The 14,460-nt window shown below is 38.6% G+C and overlaps 1 protein-coding gene across 8 annotated transcripts in view; it reads left to right on the forward strand.

Moving 5' to 3' along the window:
* The window catches only part of fhod3b (formin homology 2 domain containing 3b), a 138,676-nt gene that overhangs the window by 77,963 nt on the left and 46,253 nt on the right, over positions 1-14,460 (forward strand). For all 8 annotated transcript variants that reach the window (XM_047360484.1, XM_047360486.1, XM_047360487.1 and 5 more), the window contains exons 4-5: positions 4,535-4,602; positions 7,524-7,629. In XM_047360484.1, the coding sequence (XP_047216440.1) occupies positions 4,535-4,602; positions 7,524-7,629 (174 nt within the window). The remainder of the gene's footprint in view (positions 1-4,534; positions 4,603-7,523; positions 7,630-14,460) is intronic.

Below are 14,460 nucleotides of genomic sequence, written 5' to 3' on the forward strand. Positions count from 1 at the left end.
TCAGTTTTAGAGAAACTGAAGGTAAAGCTCGGCAAAATTATTTACTCCTTTTTTTGATATAAGAATGTCTGTTTCTAATGTTAAGGAAGTTTGGGTTTCAGCATTGCCAGTTTACCAGCTTTAAGTTATACCAAAAGGTCAAACTTTTTAAATTGCACAGAATCTTTTATACTTTAATCTCCTTTCAATAGGATGCCACAGACAGCATGTTTTTCCCTTCTCCTCCACACAGTTATATATGTATGTATTCAAGTATGCTGTCAGTCAGCTGTATATGTTGAACAAGGCATTAAGAAAAAAAATCATAAGAATGTATTAATCTTTTTAATGTTACACTGTTACAGCATATCTATTGGTAAAATATGGAGAAAAAATGTGATCAAGCTAGTCAGACAGATAACCTGGCCAAATAAGTAGTTAATATGTTTGCAGGTTCACTATTTAAATCCAAACATATAAACATACCTTAAATGAATTAAAATTCCAAGCTCATTGTATTATAACATCTGTTACTAACATTAGATTTAAATGAGTGCATAACATTTTTCGCATTGGCAGACTGTTAACACTCACACCATGTGTATCTGTGGATCAAAATTAAAATGACATATATCTAATTTAGTTATGTTAAGAATACATTTTATAACAATATGTGGACAGCAATAGTAAGAATTGTTGCATTTAACCTCTGTTCAGTTAATTTATATAACAAGTGCAAATTACATCACAAACAGGTTCAATTCATATGTAATTAATGTATTTTGGTCCAAATTTAACTGAATCAAATTCTTTGCAATGCAATACAGTCATATTGTCATATTCAGACTAAAATTCATACAATTCACCTCATCCCACTCATAACACCACACTGTCAAATCCAGTTGCTTACGTAATGCCAGTTGGTAAAAAGTTGTCTAACGATAATTGCATCAAATTATTTGTTTTGGAGCAATCCCTCCTCTGAAGAAACCATTAATTTTTTTCAAATAGAAGCAATTACATCATGTTATGTCAGTCAGTCATTTTCTACCGCTTATTCCATAGTGGGTCCCGGGGAAGATGGTGCCTATCTCCAGCAGTCTATGGGCGAGAGGCAGGGTACACCCTGGACAGATCGCTAGTCCATCGCAGGGCATCATGTTATGTATTTATTAAATATTTGTTTAAGGTTCTTCATTTAATACAATGCTCCTATAATTGCTTTGTTGAATGTTATCATATCCTCACAATCTCACATACCAGTGTGATGAAGAACCTGCATCATGACTAGAGGCTGTCAGATGAAAACACCAGTTGAAATATTAGTCCTATGTTCTGCCTGTGCAATGCTATGTGGCTGTCACAGTTTGCTTATTTAGCTATTCAAGCTGTAATAGCTGAAATCACATTAAAGTCAGACTGACTATTTTATGTCTTCCTTTGTTCTCTAACATTACTTTACCCAATGCTAAACTGCATGGTAAATGTTGTAAGATATTCAGTTGGACGTTCTTAGTATGGTTTCATTTGCACATTGATTTGGGTCCCAAACATTTCCTGTAGATAAATAAGCTCCCAGGTTTCTTCCTAAATAAGGAAATGGAGAGGGCCTGTTCTTTTGGGTGCATATCTGTGCCAAGTGGTATGGAACTAATCTCCACTGAGTTATTTCTCATTAAACACAGGCCTCTGGGAGAAACATCGGTGTGTGGACTGTGGACAGGGACAGCGAAGGAACTCTCTGTTCCAGCAAATGGGCTTCATTTAATGCGGGGCAGGAATAACTTTCTGACAGTTTTATTGCTGTCCAAACTACATGGCTAAGTAGAGAAGCAAAAGCCCTTTGTGCAAATGGCAGCAAACCTGTGCGGGGACGAATTTGTCTTGCTGTTGCTGATTGACATCCTCACATAGGACTCGTTGGTGGGATTCAGTCGAACTCAACAGCAACCCAGGTGCTGATTCATGTGCTAGGCAAAACCATCCCAGGCTGTTCAGCAATGCTTGGTGTAATTTTTCTGCTGACTTATTAATGTTCAGTGTCCATGTGGACAGAAGAAAAAGAGCTCTGATTTAAGTTGGGGTTAAGTATGACTACAAATCAAGCTCTCTTTGTGTTGTGAAGGTGCAATGAATAACCCACAGTTATTAACAGAAAGTTTGTCTGTTTGAAGACCTCCTAATCCAAACTTTGAGTCATCTTCCTGTGGTTCAGAGTAGTAGAGCTGGCTATGTCGTTACTTCCAGGAGGGAGTGGTATTAGTTTTAAACCTTGTGGCATAAGGATAATCCTTAGTATAAGATGTGTTTAGCCTTGATTTATTTTACATGTGTAATATGTTTACATTTTAATACTCCTCAGTTTTATAGTCCACTTAATAATGAAGTTACAAGAGATTTTACTGAAAAAAATGAGCCAAAAAAGATGCAGCTACAAAGATGTGTCAGTTTTATGGCAAGTTTATAAAATACAATGCGACCTCAACTTACACAGCCAGGGGCCCCAAACTGAAAAGATCCAGTCAGGCTTCCTTCCTGTTATTTATAAAGACATAAATCAGCAGCATTACACAGCCTTCCCCTGACAATACCTCTGGAGTTGCAAAATTTATTCCTCAAGGATGCTGCTGCCAATGATTTGGTGTGACATTCCCATAAAGACCAGTACTCATTTACTCACCAGGAGGCTGAACCACACAAAGCCCTGCATGCAGAAAACGTTACGAGAATTTGGAACAAAATATATTCATGAATTATGAAACTCTGGTTGTAGATGGTAGTGTTTCAGTGCTGTTTTTTTGACAGGTGACACCGATTTAAGGAATACTCTTAAGCCACTTGTTTGTCTCAGTAAAGTAGGATATTGTCAAAAAGCTAATTTGCTTTAAAATACATTGTGGTATTTATTTCCACTTTGCTGATCATGGCTTTTAGCTAGTGCAAGCTCAATCTGTATTGGTAGGATAAGTTACCTCTCCTTGTCCCCTTTGTTCCTTTTCATGTATGCCTAATTGGGAAATAATAAAATCCTAATATGACAAAATACTTTTTAACTATATAGATTTGTTTACATGTTGTGTTAACATTGGTGAGCCAAACAGTTTTGGTTTCCTGTCCAGGCAGCTTAGACAAACACTATGGTGGGACTGGTTGTCTTCCAGTGTCAGAGGCAAATATGCTTGAAAAAAAGGGGGAAATGTGATATATTTTACTTTATTTGATTTATGACAGGCTGTATTTGGTTCAGGGAAAGGACTGGACAAGCTATGACAATTATACAGCGGCAAAGACTTGATACGCTTGTTACTGGTCGGCAACTAAAAAGCAGGAACACTCATAAATGCTGACCTCTGAACTCTTTCAGAGGAATTTTATTTTTCCATTCTGAGTCAGTCTGTATGCTGTATGTTGTCACAGTTGAGCACCATGTGATGACCTTCGCTATGTGAGTGACTTCATGTGTGTTGTGAAATCTGTTGTGTCACTGGAAATGCCCTCACAGACACCGAACATTGAGTATTCACCTCGTCTGGTTGAGCATGTAGAAGTATAATGTGTCTACCCGCAAAACTGGCAGGCGTAACAAACCCTTGCCCTGTCTTTGTCTCAATTCATCAGCTGAAGAGATTTATTCCACAGCTGACAAGGCCAACAACAATAATGAACAGGACTGTTTTTCTGCTGTACCAAGTGTATCCAGTTAAACAGTGTGAATTTTTCACACTGAAGGTTTATTCAGAGCTGTTTTTTGAATCCCATTTTATGTGTAAATGGTCTATTTGATTTAGCATTAACATGCATTGTTATATCATATCATATTTGTTTCTCTGTGTGGAGTTAGCTGGTGTTAAAAGTAGGATGTTGATGTGTGGGAGAGATAAGAGAAAAATGAAGAGCCATTGCAGAGAGTTTTGTAGGGGCTGAAAGACTTAGCCTGCACTGCTCTGCATTGAACTGCATGATGCTGTGTCTGCAACAGCAACTGGCAGGTTTCTGCTGAGTCAGAGAGCGATCACACAGCAGTGATGAGTAAGCCACTTTCTTTGTGCTCATCACTGCCCCTCCCTGGTAGACTCTGCAGACTGCACAGAGTAAAGGATTGCTAGAAGATCTGCAAAAAATGTCATCATTTGAAAACTCATATAATCTCTCTCTTTGCTACTCAGTTCAGTTTCCATAACTGATTGATGCATGACTTGTTTCTTAGTCATTGTGGTGGCTAGCGGTCGAAGCTTGTTCCGTGATTTTTTTATTATTACAGTAAATTGCAGATTGGTTCTTTTTATCAGGAAGCATCCTCTGTTCACTAACTCTTTGCAGATGTTCTCAGAGCTGCTCCTACTGTATGTATATTCTTCATTGCCCTTGTGGGAAAGTTTTCATATTTAGCTACTAGCTTCCATTATTGTGTGCATTACATTCATACAAGGAAGTGATTTATAGAACTAGCATCTTATAGTATATTAAAATGCATAGTATTTAAAAAGAAGTCAGCATTATTTTTAACCTCTCTTGATACATGTTACTGTAAACTCTTCTCTTTTTCTCTCCTCAGAAAAACTCTACAATTCCACAGGACGGGAGCTACGGAGAGCTCTTTTTTCTCTGAAGCAGATTTTTCAGGTAATTACTTCGTGTTTATGTAATGTTTTTTACATGGCCTTGTAAATGTATTAACATCCTTACAACCTTTTTTTACAATTAGCCATGTTGCAGAAAAGCTTTATCTCACTATGGTATAAATGGGAAAAACAGCTATGAATGATATAAATAAAGGTTATTCCTAACATTGTTTTTTTGGAATTTTGTGCCATTTGCATTTTTTTACATATAAATAATTTGGAGTGCATATTTATTCAGTACCCTGTACCCTGTACACCTTGGTGAAAATCTAGTGCAACCAATTGCCTTCTAAAATCTCCTATTAAATAGAGCCATTCTGTCTAATTACACCTCAGCATTAATGCAGCTCTTCTGTGAAAGCATCTGAGGTTTGCTGTAAAAGAGAACAAAACATCTTACTGAGCACTGTTCAATCCATCATCTGAAAACAGATACAATATGGCACAACTGCAAACCGAACAAGACATCACCATGCACTTAAAATGTCAGGCCAGGAAAGGAGAACATTATTCAGGGAAGAAACCAGGAGGACTCTGGCAACTTTGGGAGAGCTGCTGAGATCCACAGAAATGTAACTTGATTGACTAACATGCAAAATACTTTGTGTAGCAAAAAACTAAAAATGTTCATTGCCCTGAACACTCCATCCCCACCAAAAAACAATGGCAGTGTCAACATCACGGTGTAGAAATGCTTTTCTTCAGCAGGGAAAGGGAATCTGTGAAGAGTTGATGTGAAGATTAATGCAGCAGGTATAAAAACTTGAGACTAGTGCAAAGGTTCACCTTCAACCAATACAACAGCGTCCAGAACTGTAATGGTATGGCTCAGAATGAAGTAGATGCATGTGCCCAGTCAACGTCCAGACCTAAATCCTGCTGACAATCAATCAAAAGACTTGAAAATATATATTCATGGTTGTATCTATCCAATCTGACTGAGTTCGTGGTATTTAGTGAAGAAGAATGGACAAAAATATTACTTGCTAGATTTGCAGAGCTACCTGAAAGACTTTCAGTTTAATTATGGTGAAAGTTGATTCTACAAAGTATTCTATGAAAATGAATGCATGGCAAACTTTTGGTAAAAAAAATTAAAAAAAAGACTATGTATCACTTTTCTTACACTTCACAATTATGTACTACTTTGTGTTGGCCTGTCTCATAAAATCCCAATAAAAAACATTGATGTTTGTGGTTGTAACATGACAAAATGTGAAAATGTTCTTTGCAACTCACTGTGGGTACATTTCCCTTTAAACTGAAGCTTGCAGCATCCCGCTCCACAGTCCTTTGGGTTTGTAATTTTTGCAGCGGTTTGTGCTCACCCATTAAAATGCAAGAGATATATGTGGTGTGAAAACATTAATCAGTGCACACTCACACTTGGACACACTACTGTTTTTCTAAGACAGAGTTGTACTGCTGAGAGCCTGCCTTCATTGCAGCTGTGGACGTTTTCAGGTCTGCTTATGGTATGGAGACAGAAGCAACAGACGCTTAGGCCACATCAGAATAGATCAGAATGCCTCATATTTCCACAATGGGTACCTCTATAGAATATCTGATGGATGTTATTAGCACTTGTAAAGTCCTCTCTTCATTTCAGAAATGATGTGCACATGTCTGTTTCCTCAGTATACTTCTGTATACTTAGGCTCTGTACCAAATGACTGCAGTCTCCATTAGTGATATATGTTAAAGATGTTCTGGAAGCACTTAGACTTCCTCGAGGGACACAAGAAGCCCCGACCACCTCACAGTGTTTATTGCTACCTTCCTCTCTACCCCATCTGAACAGTAGAATGTATAAGAAAACGGTAAATCCTGCAGAAAAGCTGATGCTGGGTCTTAAATTACTCAGGCACCGACAGGTGTGAGAAACGCAGGTGGTTTTACCATCAGTGACTAAATATGGGATACGTTTGTGATGCCAAACCAACACGGTCCAATTTAACAAGCTCCAAGCGGACTTCCTTTTTTATTGTATGTGTGATACCTGTAGCTGAATAAAAAAAAAAATAGATGATAGTTTTTATTATGATCAGAAGTTTAACTAGATATTGCATTTAAGCTAAAACCTCTGCTGTATTGAACTCTGGTAAACTGTGCAACATCTAGCAGGAAATGTGTTTTTGCAATATTTGAGCTGGCTTGGATCGTTCTTACACTGTTTTAAATGATTTGGGTAAAACTACATGCATGACACAGAAAATCTGATATTTTCTTTGTTACTATGTCAGAGTCATTTCCATTATTTAGAGCAGATGTTGGCCTACATGTGCTATCTTTTAGATATCTGTGTGAGCCTTTACTGGTTGATCTCTGGTTTAAAGGCAAGCCCCTTTTTTCAGATTTGTTTTTGTAAAACAAATATGAAAAAGCCATGTATCATTTTCTCCTTCACTACACAACTATGCACAACTTTGTGTTGGTTTATCGTGTATAATCCCAATGAAATACATTGAAGTTTGTGGTAGTATTGTGATAAAAATATGGAAAAGTTCATGAATACTTTAGGTGCTCTATCTCAACAAGTGCACGATAAATGGCAGATTAGGATTTAGTACTAAAATAAAGATATAACAATGATATTTGTGTATTAACTCCAATGTCTTGCTTTATCATAGCAAGTCATTTCCCCTGCTGCGGCCTTATGTTGAGACTCAAACAATAACTCCCCACATCATAATGAACATAAATGATGTCACCATTTTCTACATGAGGATGTGTATCTTTTTTCAGCAGTAATTGCCATAGTAATATTGCAGATATTCAGATAACAGTGACATATACCTGAGGACTGGTGTGTAATGGAGGCAAATTTTTATCCATTGGTTTAAATGAACTATGAACAGATATTTTAGATGATAATTAACTGATCTTGAATATTTGCCTATTTTTTCCTTTTTCTTTATTTAGGATGATAAGGATTTGGTTCATGAATTTGTAGTGGCTGAAGGTCTGACGTGTTTGATTAAAGTGGGAGCTGAAGCGGACCAGAACTACCAGAATTACATCCTCAGGGGTATGTACACCAGCAAACCTAACGGTGCTTCTTCCTTTTACCTCACCACGAAGATGTTTCTAATCAGTGTCCAGCCTTTCTTTCCTTAAAGCAATCGAGAACCACATGTGTATATAAAGTATGCAAATTGATGGTTCTGCTTGATGACCCTCTCACACGGACACACACACAGTTAATGCACATAAAAATACTCAAGTGTGTGCTGCAGATAATGTGGTTCGGTTAGGCCAAATGTAGCAGCTGCCTAATTTATGGGTCCCATGATGGGGAGGTGAAAGATCATTTGTGCGGAGGTTGAAGAGGCGAAGGACACCCTGTCTGTGGATACTGGAAGACCACAGCTCTCACTCCAAAGTCACTACCATGCAACAGCCTGCTGTGAAAAAGGCGGGTCACACATGCTTAAGTGTCCAATAAAGTTCTGCCAGGATATTACAGATCATAAAAGTAATTTCCTTTTGCCTTCTTTCTTTCTTTCTTTGCTTCCATCTCTTCTATGTTTCTTTAATTTCTCATCCGTCCATTTGAATATGTAGCTTTTATCCTGATTGCACTGAGCTTTTAGTGTGTGCTTCATTAGCTCAGTTGGTTTAATATGAGCTTTTGACTCTAACCTTTGAGGCAAAACGATTTCCAATACATGGTTTAGACACCTTTTGTTGTTCACCCTTGTGTTGCACATTTCACATAGGTGTTACCTAATGTTGACTGGAGCGATTTTACAGTCTACTCATTATTGACGTTTTCTCTCAAGAAAAAAAGTGCACTTCCTGGGTCGGAAATGAATATAGATGTAATGAGAAGCTGGTGTCTGGATTTGGACAATATTCAGCTTGATTGGCCTTCAACCTGTTAGAAACCCAAAAGGATTCTCTTTTCCGATCGGTTAACTCATGAAATGCAAGTGCTAGCAGTTTGTGCCAAACACAAAACTTTTTTTGTTTGTATGCTATTTGTGTATGTGTCATGTTTGAGGTAATGAAGGACCGTAATGCAGAGAGTGGCTGTAGCAGAAAACTGAGATTTTCATAATGAAAAAATAAGGAAATTTACAGGAAAGGGGGAAAGATAAACAGAGATGTAAGGAAATAAATTAATTAGCACAAAAGCACAGAACACAAGAATAAACTAAGAAACTAAACACAAACCAAAACACAACACATGTGGATTTTGACAATAAGTATCAATAAGTTCTGTAGAATTAAATAAGAAAAAGCACAAATTTAAGAAGCTGTTTAATAAGAGACTGTATTCTTTATGACATGTTGAGATCTGTCTGCTGTGTATTCAGGCTGCTTAAAGCAGGTAACAAGAAGGCTGAAGGATCAGCTTTCAATTTTAATCTGTCATGAAACATGCTGGGTTTAAAAATGGTGGCAGCCTTTTGGAGATCCTAGAGTTAAAATCAATATCTACACAAACACATGTTAGACAGAAATTTACGCTTTCTATGTTAATTGCTAAGATAAGATGCTAATTACAGTTTAAATTTGAACTTGGTATTTGTTTATAAATATAAAACAAACTTTGCTTTACAGACACTGTCTTCTTAATGTAGAGTCACTTTGCCTCTGCTTTTAATATTAATAATTAATGCCCACTCACAGCAGGAATGCAAAAAAACAAATTTGAATGATGTTCTTAGATATTGTTATTTTGCTGTCAATACCAGTAAAACATGCTATGTGTGATTATGTTGGTGAATGCCATGATAGTGATATGACTTGCAATAAATAATCAAATACTTAAAAGTGTTCATGTTTGTCTATTTTGTGTTTATTGCAAACATAAATAGCATGCAGTTTCTTAACATCTGAATTGCCCTGGCTCAGATCCATGCTCATAAATCACATCAGGTTAAATGGCCAAAACATGATGGAGGATGATAACAGTTGGCTTTTGGAAACTAAAATTGGCCACATGCAATAAATGTTAGTGTCATTCGGCTGTGAATGATGAGACCCCCTCTCTAATACTGTATGTTTACTCTCCTGTTTTGGGCAAGAAAAAAATGGTTTATCTATGTTCATTTTTGTTGAACCACGATGCCCTTAAAAGCACAGTGGGAAGTATTTGATTCGCTGCCAATTTTGCAGGTTTTCCCACTTGCAAAGCATATAGAAGTCTTTTTATCATAGGTACTTTTCAATGGTGAGTGATGGAATCTAAAACAAATATCCAGGAAAGTTCTTAATTAGGTTGATTTGCATTTTATTGCATGCCATTTGAATTTTATCACCTAACAACCAGTAAGAATCCCGGCTCTCACAGGTCTGTTAGTTCTTCTTTAAGAAGCCCTTCTATTCTCCACTCATCACCTGTATTAATCGCACCTGTTTGAACTTATCTGTATAAAAGACACCTGTCCACACATTCAATCAAACTCCACAAACTCTCCACAATGGCCAGGAGCAGAGAGCTGTGTGAGGACATCAGGGATAAAATACTAGACCTGCACAAAGCTGGGATGGGCTACAGGAAAATAGCCAAGCAGCTTGGTGAGAAGGCAACAGCTGTTGGCGCAATTATAAGAAGATGGAAGAAGTTCAAGATTATGGTCATTCTCCTTCGGTCTGGGGCTCCATGCAAGATCTCACCTCGTGGGGCATCAATGATCATGAGGAAGGTGAGCGATCAGCCCAGAATGACACAGTAGCACCTAGACAATGACCTGAAGAGAGCTGGAACCACAGTCTCAAAGAAGACCATTAGTAACACACTACGCTGTCATGGATTAAAATCCTGCAGCTCACGTAAAGTGCCCTCGCTCAAGCCAGTGACCATCTGGATGATCCAGATGAAGAATGGAAGAAGGCCATGTGGTCTGATGAGACAAAAATAAAGCTTTTTGATCTAAACTCCACTCACCATGTTTGGAGGAAGAAGAAGGATGAGTACAACCCCATTAACACCATCCCTACCATGACGTATGGAGGTGGAAACATCCTTCTCCGGGGATGCTTTTCTGCAAAGGGGACAGGACGACTGCAGCATATTGTGGGGAGGATGGATGGGGCCATGTATCTGGAGATCTTAGCCAACAAACTCGTCCCTCAGTAAGGGCATTGAAGATTGGTTGTGACTGGGTCTTCCGGCATGATGACCCGAAGCACACACTCAGGGCAACTAAGAATTTGCTCTGTAAGAAGCATCTCAAGGTCCTGGAGTGGCCTAGCCAGTCTCCAGACCTGAACCCAATCAAAAATCTTTGGAGGGAGCTGAAAGTGCCTATTGCCCAGAGACAGCCCCGAAACCTGAAGAATCTGGAGAAGATCTGTATGGATGAGTGGTCCAAAATACCTGCAGCAGTGTGTGCAAACAATGTCAAGAACTACAGGAAACATCTGATATCTGTAATTGCAAGCAAAGGTTTCTGTACCAAAAATTAAGTTTTGTTTTTCTGATGTATCAAATACTTGTCATGCAATAAAATGCAAATTAATTACTTAAAAATCACACATTATGGTTTTCTGGATTTTTGATTTAGATTTGACTCACAGTTGAAGAGTACCTATGATAAAAATGAAAGACTTCTACATACTTTCCAAGTGGGAAAACCTGCAAAATCAGCAGTGAATCAAATACTTGTTCTCCCCACTGTAATAATACAACCTCAAAATTTTCCACAATTTACACCTTACAACTAAACGTCTATGTATTGTTTTGGAATTTGTTTGTGACAGACCAGCACAAGTAGTGCATTATTGTGAGGTGACTGGAAAACTGTTATTTTTGTATTTTTTTACAGGTAAAAATCTTGAATGTGTGGCATGCAATTAATACCCAAAAATAAGTTGAATGCAATCATTTGCCTTCAGAAGACATCTTTATCCAAAGCGGTGTAATGTAGTCTCAGTATAAAATGCTTATACTGTAGATGTGACTGTTCTGCCGATGATGACTTCCAAGTTGAGGTAAGTAAGAAGGATTTCAAAGAGAGGAGTAAATTAGTTGTCTTAACCTGCAACACATGGGCAGAAAGAGGAAGGGCAAAAAAAAACACTATGTTTGATATCAAATACTGGTCAACTTTAATGTGGGTTTTTGGTCCTGGGAAAAAATGAGTAGAAGCAAGGAGAATGTGGCCTCGAACCCATCTGTCTGGTGTGCATTAAAAACCTCCCCGACTAAACAATCTTGCTCTCTTTCATGAAGCTCCTTCAATCTTACGTTTGTAGTTGGAAACGGCACACAGACAGACAACATGCACACCAGTCTGCCCGCCTTTTAGAGGAACAGGTTCCCAGTCTTAAATCCGTGAAAGATCCTGGGCAATCCACACTATCCCACATTACCCTCTTCTCCATTTGTTGGGGGGTTATTTTGTTTTCGTAAAGCCTCCCAAAAATGTCTGTGGCCAGTTAGTGCTCATTCAGACCTTTTCATAGCCCCTCGCACCTGGCTCAGAGGGCTTTGAAACCTCTGATTAGCTCTTGGAGACCTGCACATTTTGAGGCTCAGGGGAGAGCTTGTGTGCCTTTATCAGCTCACCGGGAGTAAGGGTGTGGGGTCACTCTGTTAGAGGTACCAATGCCATCTGGTTCTCCTGTAAATGTGGTTTTAATCAAAAAGGCACCCAAGAGGCCCATGGTAACTCTGGAGGGGCTGCAGAGATCCACATCTTAAATTAAATGATCTTGTTGATGGGACCCTAACCCTAACTATTAGATATTTTTGGAAGAGTAGCAAGAAGAAAGTCATTGTTCACATAACGCCCTAAGAGGTCCCATTTGCAGTTTGCCACAAGCCATGTAGGGGACAAACATGCGGAAAGAGGTTCTTTGATCAGATGAGACCAAAACTGAACATTCTGGCCTCAATGTAAAAGTCTACAAGGGGGGGAAACTAACATTGCTAATCACCTTGAACACAATATCTCTACAGTGAAACATGGTGGTGGCAGCATGTTGCTGTGGGGATTTCTTCAGCAGGGACTGGAAAGCTAATCATTTATTGGGAAGAGGGATGAAACTAAATACAGGCAATCATGGAAGAAAATCTGTTTGAGGCTTGAAAAGGCTTGAGACTAGGTTTACATCCATCATAATAAGGACACTAAACATACACAGTGACAATCTGACTGAGCTTGTGGTATTTTGCAAAGAACAATAGGTAAAGAATTTCAGTCTCTTTTACTGATACATGGTTTTTTTAAGTTCTAAAACTTAAAAAACCATGTATCATTTTCCTTTCACATGACGATGATGCACTACTTAGTGTTGATCTGTCACATAAAATCCTGATGAAATCCATAGATCCTTTTGGTTGTAATGTGACTAAAAAGTTCAAAGTTTGAAGTGGAATCACTCAGCAAGGCAAGCCACAGTGTCCATTCCAAATTATGTCATAGTGCCATTCTGTCTTTTCCATTTTTGTTAGAGGTACGAACATACTATGTTTGCAGGGTAACCCATCACTGTTGACAGCCCAGTAAGTGCTTTCACAGGCTTAAAATAAAAACAGCCTGTGCAAAGGGTCACCTAGGTTTCAACAGGAAACGTAAGGTTTTTCACTATGGATGGAAAAAGAATCCTTATGGTACTAATTTTCAAGACCAAAACAAGGAGATGGGCTGGAAGAGCCAAATCACATAGTTTCTTCCTGAATCTTTGTTCCATTTGCAGAATTCATAAGAACACTAACATAATAACAACCGTGTTTAATTGGTTTCTATAAAAAAAGGATCATCATGCAAAGAAACCAGATTAAAAACACATCAGTTAGTCCACTTGTAGTAATTATCCTTTTCTTTAAAATGCTCACTGTTGACATTCTTCATCATAAGCTGTGTTTTTAGCAATGCTTTCCTGAAGCCCATGGCATTTTTGTTTGCACGTTTTTGTTGACAAAACACTCACTGTCTCTAAGCCCCAGTGGAAACAAATTGCTGCAAAGATTTACCTTTTTGAACCGTGGGAATTTAGAGAAGTTGTCTTCTTTATTTACACTTGCAGAGCTGTGAAAAACTATTTCCCTCTTACAGATTTCTTCTGTTTTTGCTTTCTATTTTTGCTTGTATGTCACACTTAAATGTTTGATATCTGTCAAACATAACCAGACTAAATACAAAAAGTATTTTTCAAATGATTGTTTCATTTATTAAGGGAAACTCCTCTCACAGAAGGCTAAACCTGTAGTTGACAGAGTGTGACCCAGGTGAGAAGAGTCCTTTATGATGTTATGAGCTATTTAGAGACAGCAGGAACTGTGAAGTTCTCCAAGTGTGGGGAGAGGGCAGCCAGTGATCTTTTGGGCTGCATTAATGACCCTTTTGGAGCCACTGTACAGCTGGTGTATCACACACAGATGCAGTAGCTTATTATGTTCTCAATACAGCACTGATAAAAGGACACCAGCAGTCTCTGTGTGATGTTATTTTTCCTGAAAACACTCAGGAAGTGCAGTCTCTGCTGGGCCTTTTTAAGCAGCTCAGAGGTGTTCAGGGTGAAGCTTCTGTGGGCTTTAAGGTGTAGAGCAGTAGCCTATGGTGGCACCATATCAAAGCGGGCAAAGAAGAGGTTCAGCTCCTTTGCCTGCGAGGCGTCAGCGTCAGCAGCACTGAGGTTGATATTGTAGTTGGTGAGTTGCTAGATCTCCACACCTGCCTGCTGTTGTTCCTGTCCAAGTGGTCCCCTATGTTCCAACCACGTTTTTCTGATGTCTTTCTTCAGATTTGCTTGGGCTTTGCTGTAGAGACCCTTATTGCTTGACCTAAGGCATTGTTTCTCTCCTTCAGTAGCTGCTGCAATTCCCTGGTCATCCAGGGCTTCTTGTTGCGGTAGGTGGTTTTTTCCTAGTAACAGTGTCTATGAAGGTCTTGACGTAACAAAG

The sequence above is a fragment of the Girardinichthys multiradiatus genome, chromosome 3, assembly GCF_021462225.1.
Source record: "Girardinichthys multiradiatus isolate DD_20200921_A chromosome 3, DD_fGirMul_XY1, whole genome shotgun sequence".
NCBI classification, from domain to species: Eukaryota; Metazoa; Chordata; class Actinopteri; order Cyprinodontiformes; family Goodeidae; genus Girardinichthys; species Girardinichthys multiradiatus.